The sequence below is a fragment of the Fusarium phalaenopsidis genome (genome assembly GCF_050370095.1).
Source record: "Fusarium phalaenopsidis strain FUZ10S chromosome Unknown contig_32286, whole genome shotgun sequence".
NCBI lineage: Eukaryota > Fungi > Ascomycota > Sordariomycetes > Hypocreales > Nectriaceae > Fusarium > Fusarium phalaenopsidis.
Genome location: NW_028145413.1, coordinates 3,235,606 through 3,250,419, shown reverse-complemented (window position 1 = coordinate 3,250,419; position 14,814 = coordinate 3,235,606). Strand labels below are relative to the sequence as shown.

At 52.3% G+C, this 14,814-nt stretch overlaps 3 protein-coding genes across 3 annotated transcripts; 2 read left to right on the top strand and 1 right to left on the bottom strand.

Moving 5' to 3' along the window:
* Nucleotides 1–4,658: 4,658 nt before the first annotated feature.
* Nucleotides 4,659–5,554, top strand: LRP88_03286 (uncharacterized protein; the record flags this gene model as incomplete). The annotated part of the gene is made up of 3 exons (XM_083239913.1): nt 4,659–4,919; nt 5,011–5,079; nt 5,168–5,554. 3 exons carry the CDS (start codon nt 4,659–4,661, stop codon nt 5,552–5,554), a joined length of 717 nt encoding a protein of 238 aa, XP_083105043.1.
* A 383-nt stretch (nt 5,555–5,937) lies between these two features.
* LRP88_03285 (uncharacterized protein) lies at nt 5,938–7,905 on the bottom strand (the record flags this gene model as incomplete). Its single annotated transcript, XM_083239912.1, has 1 exon — nt 5,938–7,905. The coding sequence occupies one exon, from the start codon at nt 7,903–7,905 to the stop codon at nt 5,938–5,940; it is 1,968 nt and encodes a 655-aa protein (XP_083105042.1).
* A 2,118-nt stretch (nt 7,906–10,023) lies between these two features.
* LRP88_03284 (uncharacterized protein) lies at nt 10,024–14,014 on the top strand (the record flags this gene model as incomplete). The annotated part of the gene is made up of 4 exons (XM_083239911.1): nt 10,024–10,183; nt 10,293–11,750; nt 11,808–12,544; nt 12,782–14,014. 4 exons carry the CDS (start codon nt 10,024–10,026, stop codon nt 14,012–14,014), a joined length of 3,588 nt encoding a protein of 1,195 aa, XP_083105041.1.
* Between the last annotated feature and the right edge of the window lie 800 nt (nt 14,015–14,814).

Below are 14,814 nucleotides of genomic sequence, written 5' to 3'. Positions count from 1 at the left end.
GGGGCAGGAAGAAACGAACCTTGCTTGCCCTTCTTGGGCGGAAGGGTCCTCGGCGAGGAGGCGGATGGTAACCTCTTGCACTGTTAGCAGAAGAAGAAGAAGAAGCAGAGAAATAGTAGCATACGCACGGAGACGAGCACGGAGAAGAACCACCACCATGTATGGTGGAGAGTGGATGGTGGTGTTTGGGTCAGGAAGAAGTGGAGCTCGGAATGAACCACCTGGGGGTTATCAAGGTACGCTATTGTTTACTGTCACGGGGCAACGCGTGTGCTGCGCGTTTGGAGAATAATGCCCTGCCCTAATTATGCGCAAGATATGCGTCTAAGAGGTTGGGTATCCTAAAGACTATCATCTTTGACCAGACGTGTCGTTTAATGCGGGCCCTAAGGTAACCATGGCGGCAACGGATGGTGGACAGTGGTAGGCATATCTTTGTAATTACAATAAGAGACTGTTCTCTGGCATACTAGGTGTGATTCATCCCCTGGACTTGAACAAAAGCCGCCAGTCGTGCTCTATGGCGACACTTGTCGTCAGGCGGGTTGATTCTGTATCGTGTTGTTCTGCATGCATTATATCAGTGCCCTGTGATCATGTCTCTGCATCTGAAGACACATGTCATGGGACCTCGTGGGGTGCCATGCCAAATATATTCTGCAAATGCCCTCCATCAGGTGTCTGCTCATTGATCCAGAATATTGTAGCAAGGCATGCGTTGGGGCAATTGGCCACTAGGGTACCCATTTGCCATGCAAGTGTAAGGTGGTGGTCTCTTTCTCATCTTCCAATGTGTCAAGACAATGTCCATGGACTTACCTATCAAGGAGGGTACGTCTCTACGTCCCAGGAATCACACTTATGGTTCTTTACCCTAACACTTGACTTCCCATATGAGTTTCATGCTTTCCAGAACTATGGATGTTTGTCTAAGCCCAAACGATGTTATATTCATGCCATTAAGCAGCAGGGACAATGGGGTTGAGCGAGGAGGCGTTGACTTCAATGGCCAAATCAGGGGGTATGTTGGTAGTGGCAACGTTGTTGTGAAGTTGGCGTTGACGCTGCCGACTGTTGGTTCGTTTGCCTTCAAGCTAAATTCGGGTGATAGGACAGAATTGAGATAAGGGGGACTGGCCATTTCGCAACGACACAATTGTCTCGCACCCTCGCTTGGTTCTGTAAAGCGTTTGATCCGAATGGCCTGGTCATGACACTTGTCTTGGCCATCCCTCTCAGTGAAATTGTTTGAATCGGGTACCATATACCATGGGAAGAGAGGGGTCAGACATGCAGACCACAACACTTGTTATAGACTGTCAACAGGTTCAGTGTTTCAAGGAGTAGGAACGGCGTTTGAATTGAAATCTGCAGTCCACTGGATCTCACAATCTGACACCTCGAAAATATCTCGCCCGTAATTCGTATCACCCGAATCCCGGAGATTATGATGTTAGGGAAATCAATTGGCGATGCCTAGGCACTTGTCATGAGCTGAAGGATTCGGTGCACTTGATTTTATCGGCCTTTATAAAATAACACGTTAATATCTGAACAAATTGAGGCATCGTGGGATTCATCCTCCTCCTCGTAAGGATGATAAAAATGACAAACAGTTTGTTCCGCATCGGGTACAATCATGTGTTGTGGTGTTCCGTTTGTTTGACTCGGGAGGAAAAGGCAGCAAAAAAGGGGTGTTGAAACTCTAGTCTCCTGAGAGCTTCACAGTTCTTGCCTCTTGACAAAAATTTGAAAATCAGGCCAAGACTAACAAAGTGGGCGATCGAAGAATACCTCATGTTGTCACAGGATTGCATCGGCTTGTCGTTTCGAGGATATCCGAGGTCCAAGAGTATCGAAGCCACGAACGAGCCGGCAGTTCCCCTGAAATCACTATGGCAGCCATCAGCACAGTCTAGAACAAAGTGACAGGATGCGCGCTCTGACGTTGTGAGACGCACATACTCGACGTGGCGTTGGTGTTTTCCAGCTTTGCCGCCGATAGCGAAGGTCCTATAGTTTGATCGACGACTTCGTGAGATACTTTCTTTTTTTTTCTTCTTCTTTTCTCATTCCTCCCCCGCAAAGTCGACTGACAGACCACGGCTTCTGACCGAGCTCGATGCTTTTATTTCAGTGTCATAGCGCGAATCGAAAGAGACTTGCATTGGTGTCGTGGCGCGGAAGATGCGTCTCGCCGGAGCACCCAAGTCGGCCGATACTCGAAACACAATTCCCCGACCGAGGTCAATGTCAGATTCCCGGGCCCGGCACGGGCCGGTTCTCTGCTCAGTTACACGAGCAAAACAGACCGAGATGGAGTCGTCGTTCTCTGAGAGAGTCTTGATTGGTAAGAGCTCTCCTACCTGACGCCATGTTGTCTTGACAGAAACTAACGGTGTGAACGCGGAAGCAATGTCCTAGATTCCGCGTCGATTGCACAGCGTGAATCCCATCATGCTACGATCCGCCCCTTTACCGCAAAAGAAAAGCAAAGCAAAAAACACCCACGGCAATGCCCCGTCACCATCCCGAGACAGGGGGGCCCGAGAGCCAAGTGCGTGGGTTCATGGGGGGACAAAAGGTCCGAGACCGACTGGTCTATGCAGCACCGGAGCTGTGGGGAGACGCTTGACTGGAGGGAGAGGGCAAGACCAAAGGGCCATGCATATAACAAGTGCTCACATTATCGTACAGGAAGAAGCAAGCAAGCAAGCAAGAGGTGTGGAGGGGCGGCTTTCGAACTGTCTGGGGAAGCGTCCAGCCACGAAACGAGGATGCATGGCATCTGCAGGACGGGGCCCCTTGTCGATGGGCTTATCTGAGGCGAGACTGGGGTGGGCGAAGCTGGAGAGAGCTAATTGGTCTTGGCAAGCTCATCGGAAGATGGCAGGGCTGTTGACAGCTCAACTTGGAGGGGGGGAAAGCTTCACGACAAAACTTGTGACAAGGGATTGAGCGATTTCCCCACGAGAGGCGTCTGCAGAGCTGGAGACAAGGCGAGGGGAAAAGACCATTGACGCGAGGCCACGCGTGGTCAAGTGACGTCGCTGGCGATGGGATCTGAAGGACCAAGACTTAGGCGTCGTACTATGTGCGTAGCTAGCGTGTGGTTCTAGGCTGTGACAGAGGACATGATGAGAGGGGAATTGGGAGTTGAAGACAGCAATTCACAAGTCTTTGTCTTTGGTCTTGGTTAATACCATATCCAATGCTTGATACCGCTTGTCTACTTGGACTTTATCCATCATGAGCAAACAATTGACAGCTCCAAGGTGACACTGACGGAGATGGAGAAGCTGAGGCAAATGGGGGGTAAAACAGCCTCGGCTCTTTCAAGTTGGGAAACCCGGCCTGTCCGAGGTCACGCCTTGGCTCCACATGTTCCGGGGCGGCTCCACGATTGATGACCTCGTTTCCCGGCTCATGAGACTTTTCGAGACTCTCTTTTCTCGTGCCAATGCCGATGAGATATGCAGAGTTGCGCGTTTTACACACACACACACACCCAAGCCTCGTTTTTGACTGTGCCTCTCAATTGCAGAGGCTATTCCTGCTGGAATCAAATTTCATGGGGTTTCACAGCCATTTTGCCCGGTCAAGCTTGTGAAGAGCAGCTCATTGCCCCTCCATGTTTTTTTACCCCTCCACACCTCATCGCCAAAACAGCCTCAACGCCACGGGAAGGCCAGGGGTGTCCCCCTCCCCTCGTCTATCATGGGGCCCTTAAACTTTCTAGCATTTCAATCTTTCCCGTGGCAGCCGCTCAAGTATTTTACGTTACCGGCTTGGGTTACATACTCGTCGTTGATAGGCTCTTTGTTAGTGGGGGTTCCCCCTTGTGAATCAAGTATGGTCCTCATGACGCACATGTGCCGACGCCCTGAGATTCGCGCCAGCGGAGAACATCTTGCCCCATGAATTCAACGGCCAATTCAAGGTACCAAATAGAAGCAAAGAGATGAGATTTCACCCTACTGGGCTGATTTGACCGGCAAAACGGATACTAGACGCCTCATGGCGCCCCGCTCACATCTTGTTTGTTCCCACGCTTGATACCCCGCCATTGGATCGATGTACCAGCAGCAAACCGTACGAAACCACAGGTTACCGTGTGTATCCATCCATTCCAGAGGTTGCGCGCCGGGGCGGACGGAGAAGGGGGCGTGGTGCTTTCGGCGCTGCGGAGACTAAAGATGGCTTCACCAACGGGAGTTGCGTATGCGGGTGGGCTCACTTTGTGTGTATCCTCTTTCCACTACCTGGTCTCGAGGGCACATTCGATCTCCTGGCTTAAGGGCCGATGAGACGGGTACTAAAGATGACGGATCGCCCACCCTTGTTTTGTAATGATGGCATCCTCATTGAGAACTCATTCCACACCATCCACCCATCCATCACAAGCTTGATCTCCGTCTCTCCACAATCCACCCAGAGCTAAAGCTCCAACTCCACTTTCACGTACCGAGGTCTCGACAACACTACCTTTTCTTGACTCAATTGCACTTCTTTTGTTCCTTCGAAAGCTTCTTTCTCACCTTCATATGTAAAATCATCATCACGATATCCAGCTGTACGACAAACACCACCAATCGTTCCAATTCCTCCATCCACTCGCATCCTCGATAGCTTCACCAAGCTACCCTAAATCATCAACGATGGCTCCTCTCGTCCCCCACTGGAAGCAGCCTTCCCACCCCGACATCCAAGAGGTCGTCGTCGTCAACGCCGAAGAGTTCACCACAAAGAGCATCTCGCGCGTCTCCCTCCCTCCCTTTGCCGTATTCGCAAAGTTCGACTTCCCCCCCTGCACCCCGGCCAATGAGCCCACGTACGCGACCGTCCAGACCGGCCGCGACTCTCACCTTAACCTGAACAGCGACCTGCTGTACATCAACCACTCTTGCGAACCTACTCTCGTTAGTTGAACCTACTTGAAGGAGAACCCCCGGCTGTTGTTGAATCGTCCCTCCCCTTGCTTAGAGGGAATCTCTTGATTAACACGATTAGCTCTTCGATGTGCGCAACTTCAACGTCCTAGTTGGCCCCAAGGGCATCAAGCCCGGTGACGAACTCACCGTGAGTCCATTGGCCTCTTTCCCGACTGGTTCTTCAACTAACGAAATACCAGTTCTTCTACCCCTCTACTGAATGGCACATGGCCCAGCCTTTCGACTGCCTCTGTGGAACGCCCACCTGCCGAGGCCGCATCGCTGGTGCCCACGACATGACCGAAGCCCAGCTCGACGGTGTCTGGCTCAACGGTCACATCATCCAGCTCCGCGCTGAGCAGGAAGCCGCCCGCATCGCCCGGTCCGCGGATCCTACTGTCAACGCCCTCCACGAAGCCGTCGTCCACGCCGAGAAAGTCCTCGAAGCTGCCCGTCTCGCTCTACGCACCTACACTGGCAACGCGCACGCTCAGAATGGCAACGGCATCATCACGCCCAAGTTCGCCAATGGCACGCTCGGTAAGGTGGCTGGATCAGAGCATCGCGGTCCCACCTCTCGTGAGCTGAGTGGTGAGATGGGCGGTGATACCATCCGTGTCTAAGGAAGACGGAGCGTCGAGAGGAAGATGTGATAGCTGTGACTGGAAAATGTTGCTGCTGTTGGAGAATCCTGTTGACGCTGGTAGATAGACGACATGTTCCCTTCTCAAGTTGGCGCTTTTAGGACCTAGATTGGAGAAAATCAAGAAATTGCTTGTGTTTTGGATTCATAGCTGAAAAACGATAAGCCACCATCATTGCGCCTATTCGCATACTTGTCGTGAACAAATCCCCTAATTCCCATCATCAAACTCTTGCTCCGCCGTCATAAACTCCATGATATACACTTCCAAACGCCAAAAATCGTCATGTCGAATACGGTTCGTCGTCGAGATAAAATAACATCGCTGCGTCCATCCCCGCATGCGGTAGATCCATCCCCTGATTACTTCTTCTCCTTCGAATCCTTCCACCGGCTCCATGCGCTACGCCCCTTTTCAGAGCCAGCGCCGCCGCTGTACTTGGCCTCCTCCTTCTCCCATTCGTTCCGTTCCATGCTGCGACGTGCTAGAAACGCGCGCGAAAATTTCCATGCCTCTGTATCAGCCAAGTTCCACGCTTCGAGGGATGCGCGCTGTCGAGTGTCGGTGGTTTGCTTGGTTAGGGCAATGATCCTCTTGGCACGCTCTAAAAGAGCTTGTTCCTTCTTTCTCTTCTCTTGTGGACTCAATTCCTTCCCCTTGGCGACCTCATCGGGGTTTGGCTGCGGCTTTTCGATCCTGTCGTCCTTTGTCGACTTTTCTGCGCGCTTTCCCTTCGTCGGTTTGGAATCTTGTGCTTTTCCGTCCTTGGCCTTCTCTGCTGGCTTTGCGCCGGCTCTGTCTGCTTCCCCAGAGCCCTGTGGAATGCGGAATCCAAAGTGCCAATTGATATCGGAGGGAACATCCGCCTCGGCTGTCAACCAGAGCGCATGCGCTGGGGCATGCTCATCCGCCACAGCCTGCTTGAAGCGCATGATGCGGAGGTTGCTGGAAACTTTGTCACCCAAGATCTTCTGGGTAATGGTCTCAAGCCATGGATCGCGAGGAGACTCTTTTCGGATCCAGGCAGCATCAATCCTCTCCCGAAGATTCGAAAGCGTGGCAAGAGTCCAGGGATGAGGCACCGTTCCAATGGCGTAGGTGCGAGTCGAGTTCTGGTACTGTTCAGGGGTGTTGACCTTCAAGGCCGCGGAGCCTGCAGCACAGCGCTTGCAACTGGAAAGCCTGGGAGGACATGATGAGGGAATCGGGTTGTCGGGACAAAATGCTAGTGCGTTGGCGAGCTTCATTGCTGGGGCGACCATATCGGTGGTGTGTTCAGGGAAGGGCTTGAGAACATCGATACCATCGGGGAAACTGTTCTGCCAGGCGATGTGCATATGAGCATTAATCAGCCTGTTGAGAGACCCCAGACCCTTGGCTCGTCCATTTGTGAGACTTTCATGAACCTTGGCATATTGCTTCTTGATAAGCTCTGGGCTGTAATGGGCCAGGGAATCTGGTGTCTTGTCCGTCTTGAACGTGTCCTTGGGCGCCCCCGCGATGACGCTCTTGGCGGTCTTCAAGTTGTCAGAATCCAGCAAAGACCGGATAGCCTTGGTCACGTCATCCTTTTGGCCGACTATGAGTGCACTGTCGAGGCCTTTCCATTTAGTCAGGGCAGGATATTCACCCCTTCGAAGGAAACTCAACAGAGGGTCCTCGGCGAGGGCCATTGGGTACAAGGTGTATTCCGCCAACAGGCCGGTACCCATGGCTCCCCAGGCCAACCACTTCATCAAGTCTTGTTTCAGCTCGGGATCTACCTGGAGTCTCTGTACCTCGGCATACATTGGATTGTTCATGGCCTCGGAAGCGCCCAGAATGGTAGGTCGGAAACCCTGCGCCCACCATGCGCGACGCCAGGTCAAAAGTAGGTCGCTTTCGGCATCCTTTTCCTCCCTCGACTTTTTGAGAGTGGCATCGTAGTAGCAGTATATGAAAGGGCGATCACGGAGCGGAGGCAGAAGAGCACGGTCTTCGTCGAGGGTGAGAGAGCTAGAGAAGGGCACAGACAGCCACTTCCAATCAGCCCACCAAGAAGAACCGTGATACGAGTCCTGTGCTCGAACCGGAGGCCGGTGAGAGGGCCCACGGAAGGGATTCAAGCCTGACATGCCCTTGGTGAGGGACTCGCGAAGGCTGGACACGGAAGCTTTGCCCTTCTTGGGTTCCGCGTTCTTAGCGGCATTGTCTGGAGCGGCAACATGCGTGGTAGTAGGAGATAAGATGGTGAAAATCGTGAATGCGAAAACGAGGGCGATGAGGACAAGATAAGTTAATCGTCGAGAAGTAAACCGGCGTGGTCGGCCGTAGAAGATGTTGAAGGCCATGATGTATAAGTCGCCAAAGCAATGTGGCCGAAGTAAATCGCAAAGCACGAATCGCAAAAGTGAAAGGGAGCGACACGTTTGACCGAACTATATAGTCGTCGAGAGGACACGAATGGCTGGCATCGGGCGGGTAATTGACTGATCGGGCTGAGCCACGAGTCTCATGAAACGAGGGCGACAAGACGTTGTCAAGGACGCATTTCGATGTTAGCGAGAGGACGCCAAGTATGGCAACGACAAACAGAGATGGTATGACGGGAGACGAGACAGGAGTGGCCGTGGGCCGGTTCTTGAGGAACAAATTCGTTGTCGAGGGAGGGGGAAATGGATACGAGAAATGCTGTTGGAGAGCTGTCGTGAGTGATCCCTTTTATGCAAGTGTTGGAGGGATGACCAGCGAGTGGGTGGGCCGACAGGGAAGTGAGACCTGAACCACGCGTTACCGAATTGGGTCTGGATCAATTAACGGGCAAGGGACTTGGGCATGAAGATTTGCGCCATGGAGGCCGGTAGGAGAAGTGACAATTGGAGCGAAGCTGTAAATGAATGCATACTTCTGGCCCTGCCATTGAAGCATGGTACACTCGCAACGCGAGGCGGTGCCGGGGATAAAATGCCCCTGGATCTTTGATCGACCTCCAGTCCACTTGAGCATCTGACAGTGGAGATCCTGACGTCGAGCTTCGGGAGCTTGAGCGGTCCAGGCCCACTCACTCAGGTCCCGGGGGATGTCAGGTGGGCCTGGTTGTCTCGAAGCTGGCCGTGAAGCTGGAACGCCAAGCACAATTGAATTCTTTGGATCCCATACGTGAGGTTGCCCGTTGCTGCCTAGTGTTGAATGGCGGGTGCAACAGTTAACTAAACCCTTTTGCTTCACCTCGTCCCCTGGGCTCCAAACACGAGAGGCTCAATGCACTCGTCTCAATGACTTCTGTTTGATGGGGCTTGTCTGCACGTTGCATCGCCACTAATTAAATCGGCGCCAGCGCTCCATAGGGCTGATTTAGGCCAGGCCGTGGAGTTCTTGTCAAGACCCTTGATCAGCAATAAAAGAATCATTTTGCGTCGCGTGTGCACTTTATCTCAAGGGTTTGAGACCTCTGTTTGATACTGCACTACAGCTCTTCCGCCCTATGTTCATAGATTACTTCATTCATTTGGTGTAAGCGTGAGTGGCTGTCATGTACCATGCAGTGGTGGACATGGCCATGTCATCCATGAGACGAGCTTGTACCTCAGGGAACCGGTAGGAGCACGCTATCTTCAACGTAAGCCTGACTTCTTTCAGCAGCTAAGAAAACAAGATCTGTAATGCCCTTTCACTCTTTTTCTCGATATAAACGAATTCTTCTGCATCTGCTGAGGCCAGTCACAGAGTCACAACCTCCCCAAGTAACTTCGCTGTAACTTTCGGGTAGTGTTTGCCCAAGCCCAAATTCCATCACTGCCACTGCCACCCACTGTATCTTACTGAAGGTGGCCGACACCGCGGGCGAACGAGCCATGCGAACAAACTGCACAGGCAGACACAGGCAGGCAGCAATGACCCCATGCACGCCTACACCTACGCCTGGTCTTTCACTCCTACCGACTCTTCCCTCCTCCCTCCCTTTAGCTTACTTGTGACACACGACAAAGTCATTTGGAACTAGAAAAACAGCTCCTCTCGAATCGCACAAGCTGGCCATCCAGCTCTGACTCCCCTCCCCTCCCCTCATCCTGGGCAGGGCAGATAGGTACTGCAAACAAACGGCAAACGCACCTGCCCTCCCGTGACCTGAACCACTGCTTCTCCTCCCAGGTATATCTTGCACCCAACATCTTTCAAATGCTGCATCTTGCCAACATTTATCTAGCCTTTCCTCACCCATCAGCGGAATTATCTGGGCGTCGGATATTCGCCCTGAATCTTACTCGTCTACACAACTGACCCCGCCCCAGAGCATTACACTTGTTGGGCTTTACATCGCCTCGCCGTGCTCACTTCGCCCATCTTTGACCACCTGTTTCCCACCTCTAGACGAGTTCTGCAGATACTCGTCACGATTTCTGGTCAGCGTCTTTCCACCCCTCAACGTCGGGGCTAAACGCTGGGACCGGTGGCCAGTCGATGCCGCCATGGGTCTCAAGCAGTTCAACCTCGACCTTAGGGCCGCTACGTCCAGCAATAACGACCCGCACGTCACAAATGTGCGAAAGGGAGACTCAGATGGAGAAATTGTATTCACCTATGGCCTGGAAGGGCAGCCGCCCTTGGAGATCCAGGCTCTCTCAACAGGTATGACCTTGCGATACTGCTCCCCAGACTTTGGACTGCACATTGAGCTGGGACATTCAATCACCCATCCCCTGCGGAAAGCAGGAATAATCCAGCTGACAATATCCAGATGCCGATTCCTATCCTAGACACTCGAGCTTCATGATATTCACCTCGTCAGACCACGCCACCAAGGATATGGATGAGTGGCTTCAGAGTTTCGCTGCTTTGACCGAAGGCAAGAATGTGACCGAAGTTATCTCGCTGGTTTCCAGATGGTTGACCGCCAAGCTCAGCAACAGCGATCCATCTATAGCCGTCATCAGCAGCGGCGAGGATGAGGCAGATGGCGACTCTGCATTCGACAGTGACGACTTCTCCCAGGACGATGAGGACGAGGAGTATCGCATTGATATCACACCGCTGCCGCCTAGAAGACCGGCTGCGAGATGTGCGGCTGGCTCTCCAGGATCGACCACTCGCTTGAAGCGGCACCTGCGAGACGCCAAGAGGGAAGGATTTTGTATCTCTGTCCCGTTCACGAAGAAGGTCGACAATCTCTCTGGTATCTTCTCGCTGTCCATCCGTGTTTCGAAACTCGGCATCCCAGAGGAAGCTTTGGAGGCATGGGACCTCAAGTCTTCGGAGTACGTGGTCATGTTGATCAAATTGCCAATGGGATATCCTTCTGCGACCGAATTTATACGTCTACCCTCCGACCAGTCAATGGTGCAATTCAGATTCGGTAAATGCGCCAGTCCAAAGCCGTCTTACCATACAATGAGACGGATGTTCGAGTCTGACCATAGCACGGAGTCCCAGCATCCTCCTCACGAGGACAACAGCAGGGACAGCAATCATTTTCTACCGCTGTACATGTCAGCATCTCTTAATCCCCTGCTCAACCAAGAGTTCCCTAGTCTTTTACGACTTCGACGATCCGACAACTTTTCCTGGGACCAAGCACAGGCATTCAAGTTCGATCTGAGTCGAGGCAGTCACTTCAGAGACGCTTCCTCTTCGGTCAAAAACTCTAAAGATGACCGGGACAGCTCTGCTGATTGGTTTAGTCTTGAGTTCCTTCGACGAGACTACGTCTCACCAGGTGAAGATCTCAACATCTTTCTTGTAGCGATGCAGTTCGGTCTGCAGAGACTAATCAAATGCACGAAATACTGCATGGTCTGCCATCAAAGAATGGATGGAGGATTCGAGGCCGTCAAGCCTTTCGTTTGCGGGAACCTGCTCTGCCTTTACCAGTACCTGTCGCTCGGGTTTGGCCAGAGCATCGAGCACGACATTATCAACAACCCAGCCGTGGTCGATCTCCTTATCTCCTTCTTCTACTCTGCCGTTTTCAGCAATCGTCTTCGCGAATTTCCCCAAGGACTGGGTCTGAAATGGGCTGATCCAGGCTCCCTCAAGGACCCCTCAGAGCATCTGGACGTGGAGGTGTCCTTCAGGGACAAGAAGATTCGGTTCTCTAGCGCCGACTATGGCTCTCATAAAAAGATGAAGGAGGGTGACTATGTCCTTCTTGTCATCAGACCCAAGGAGATGACAACAACAGTGCCTATCGTGCACTCGAGTAAGTGGACACTTTTCTTTTGGTTCCCGGTTGATGGCAACACTAACATCGAGACAGCTGTGGAGAGGCACACGTGCATCATCGAATCACCCGGGAACTCGGAGTGCACTTTTCGAATCATTGAGACACAAAAAGGGCCCATCAACGTCCTGCCGCTATCGGAAAACGAGACGAGAACCCATGCGACCCATCCGAGCGCAGACTGGGTTCGCGTCATGCTTTTCCACCACAACAAGGATATCGATGAGCTTCAGACCGCGGACCGTGATTACAATCTCATTCAACTGACTAGAATGATCCCGTCTGTCGAGGAAATGAGATCTTACCTTGTGGAAAGGCCAGGAAGTAGCCTGTCCCTTTGGAAGGGCATGAACAATTCGACATTGGCTCTCCTCAACTGGATTGTGGCATCGAACAGATCTTTCATTGTTCAAGACGGCTTAATTCCTAATAGTCAATCGCCCGCAGGAGGGGCAGCGGACAGTCCCAGCATTGTCCAGGGCATGGGAGCGGGCTGGATGCAGTTTCGCTTCGCTCAGGGCTCGCCGGAGAAGGAAGAGGCTTTCTTCAAGGAGCTCACGAAACTGAAAGAAATTGGCGGGCAACCAAAAACACACCCAAGTCTATTCGCATGGCATGGAAGTCCACTTGAGAATTGGCACAGCATCATTCGGACTGGGCTTGACTTTTCTACGACACTGCATGGACGAGCTTACGGCAACGGAGTCTATTTGAGTAAGGAATTTTCGACCAGTCAGGGCTATACGATGGGGGGCGTTCACGGAAGCCACTTGGTAAGTTGACCACACCTGGAGGAAGGTCGAAGACGGTAGGGCAGGGGATACTCTCTGCTAAGGCGTACATCTCAGGAGGAGCTGGAGCGAGTATCGGATTAATCTAGCGTTCGGCTCCTCTAGGATATACGTTCACTCACAGTGTTCCCCTTGTCCTTGCTAATCACACAGTCGCTCTATGGCCGTCTTGTGGTTTCTCTGTTGGTGGTGATTGTTGGCTGACATTCAATAACGCAGAGTTCTTCAGCATGGCCGAATTCGCGACTCAATATCTCCAATGCTATCAGCATGTGCGAGATCGTCAACGATCCGGCCCGATACGTGTCAACACAACCGCATTTTGTTATCGACAAAATCGAGTGGATTCAGTGCCGGTACCTATTTGTTCGGGTGAACGCCTCTTCACAAACCGGCAACCAATGGCACCCGAAGAAATCAGCCTTCACCTCGAAGGGTTATCTCATGCAAGACCCTCAACATCGGTTGATCGGTGACCATAGAAATGAAATCCTGATCCCCTTGTCGGCAATTCCAACTGCCCGCCGTCGTGCTCTCGGACAGCAAGGCTCTGTCGGTGGTCCGGGTCTGACGCGAGAGAATCCTATCTTACTCGATGAAGTAGATGGGGACGTACTTGAGGAGGTTGACGGGGAACTCGACGATCTCCTGGCCTCAGATGGCGAGGAAGAGGATAACCAGAGACAAACGGTGCGAAAACGACGACGAACTTCCACGGACTCGGGCCTGGGAGAGCTACGACCATCCAAGCTGACGACGGGGATGCAGGACCGGAACAACACAGGCCAACCACAGGCTGGCACTACTACCACCTTCAGGCCTGGCGGTCTGGATCTGGCCTCTCTTCCCAAGCTCGCCGAGCCGACCTGGGCGGCGTCATCCCCGGGAGCCCTACGTGCCCTCAACCGAGAGATCAAGGATCTGCAAAAGATACAATCCAGCACTGATCTCGCTTCGCTAGGATGGTATATCGACTTTGACAAGCTGGACAACATGTTCCACTGGATCGTCGAGCTCCACAGCTTTGACGTGAACCTCCCCCTTGCGCAAGATATGAAGCGCGCTGGCTGCTCCAGCATTGTCCTGGAACTCCGTTTCGGCAGCTCGTACCCAATATCACCACCTTTTGTCCGTGTCATCCGCCCACGCTTCCTCCCCTTCGCCCACGGGGGTGGTGGCCATGTTACCATAGGCGGCGCTATATGCTCAGAGCTGCTCACCAACTCGGGCTGGTCCCCCGCGCTGTCGTTGGAAAAGGTGTTCCTCGAAGTCAGGATGAATCTCTGCGACATGGACCCTCCAGCCCGCCTTGACCGGGTCGATGGCTTGGGGTCGATGGATTACAACATCTTCGAGGCTATTGATGCATTCCGCCGTGCTGCCACGGTACATGGATGGCAGATTCCTTCGGACGTGGACATGGTTAGTAGCATGTCCGCACTGCTAAACTAATGGAGAGTTCTCCTGAGCAACAATTTGATGTATACACACCGAAATCGAGTGTGTGATATCAAACAAGGCACTTTCTGTGTCTTGTTACTATTTCCCTTGTTTCTTGTCTTCAGAGACAGGTGGCGTTAAGGGCGTGCCGGATTTGAGGGATGTGATGATACAAGATCACAGATATGCTGAGGGGATGAAGAACATTACCTAGACAGCGACACTCACGAGGTACAGATCGGTAGACGGGCGACGGAAAACGGTCTCGTGTATTCTAAGTTGGCACGAATTGCTATGAATTGATGAATTGATGATTCAAGACTTTTATGGTCAAGAACAGTAGCCAAGACACTCTGGGATGGCAGTGGATATGATCTGCCAAAGAGCTGTGATACTTCCTCTCCATTGCACCCTTGAACTTCCCTTCAGCCGATCAATGACATCAAATAGCCGCAGCATCACTATAGCCAGAAGAACTGCAGGAATTTATTTCAACTTTTTATTTCATTATCTGGCAGCACCGCCATTTGCAAGGCTAGCTGGCTTCTTTAACCTGGCCCTTCTGGCAACACCTCAACTCCCCCCTGGCCAAATACCCGTCTATAAAACTCCCCCATCTCTCTCTTTAGGTTGGTCCGGATTTCTACGATTCGATTTTTTCTCATGCAATTGGAAGACTTGCGATATCAAGAGAACCACATCTCGAAAGAAGGTCCTTTTTGTTTTCTCCAAGACATACCGTTTCCCCTCAATCCAGCTAGGGATGGAGGTGGGGTAGGTAGATAGCTACTAACCCTCAAGCAAGGTTTTTC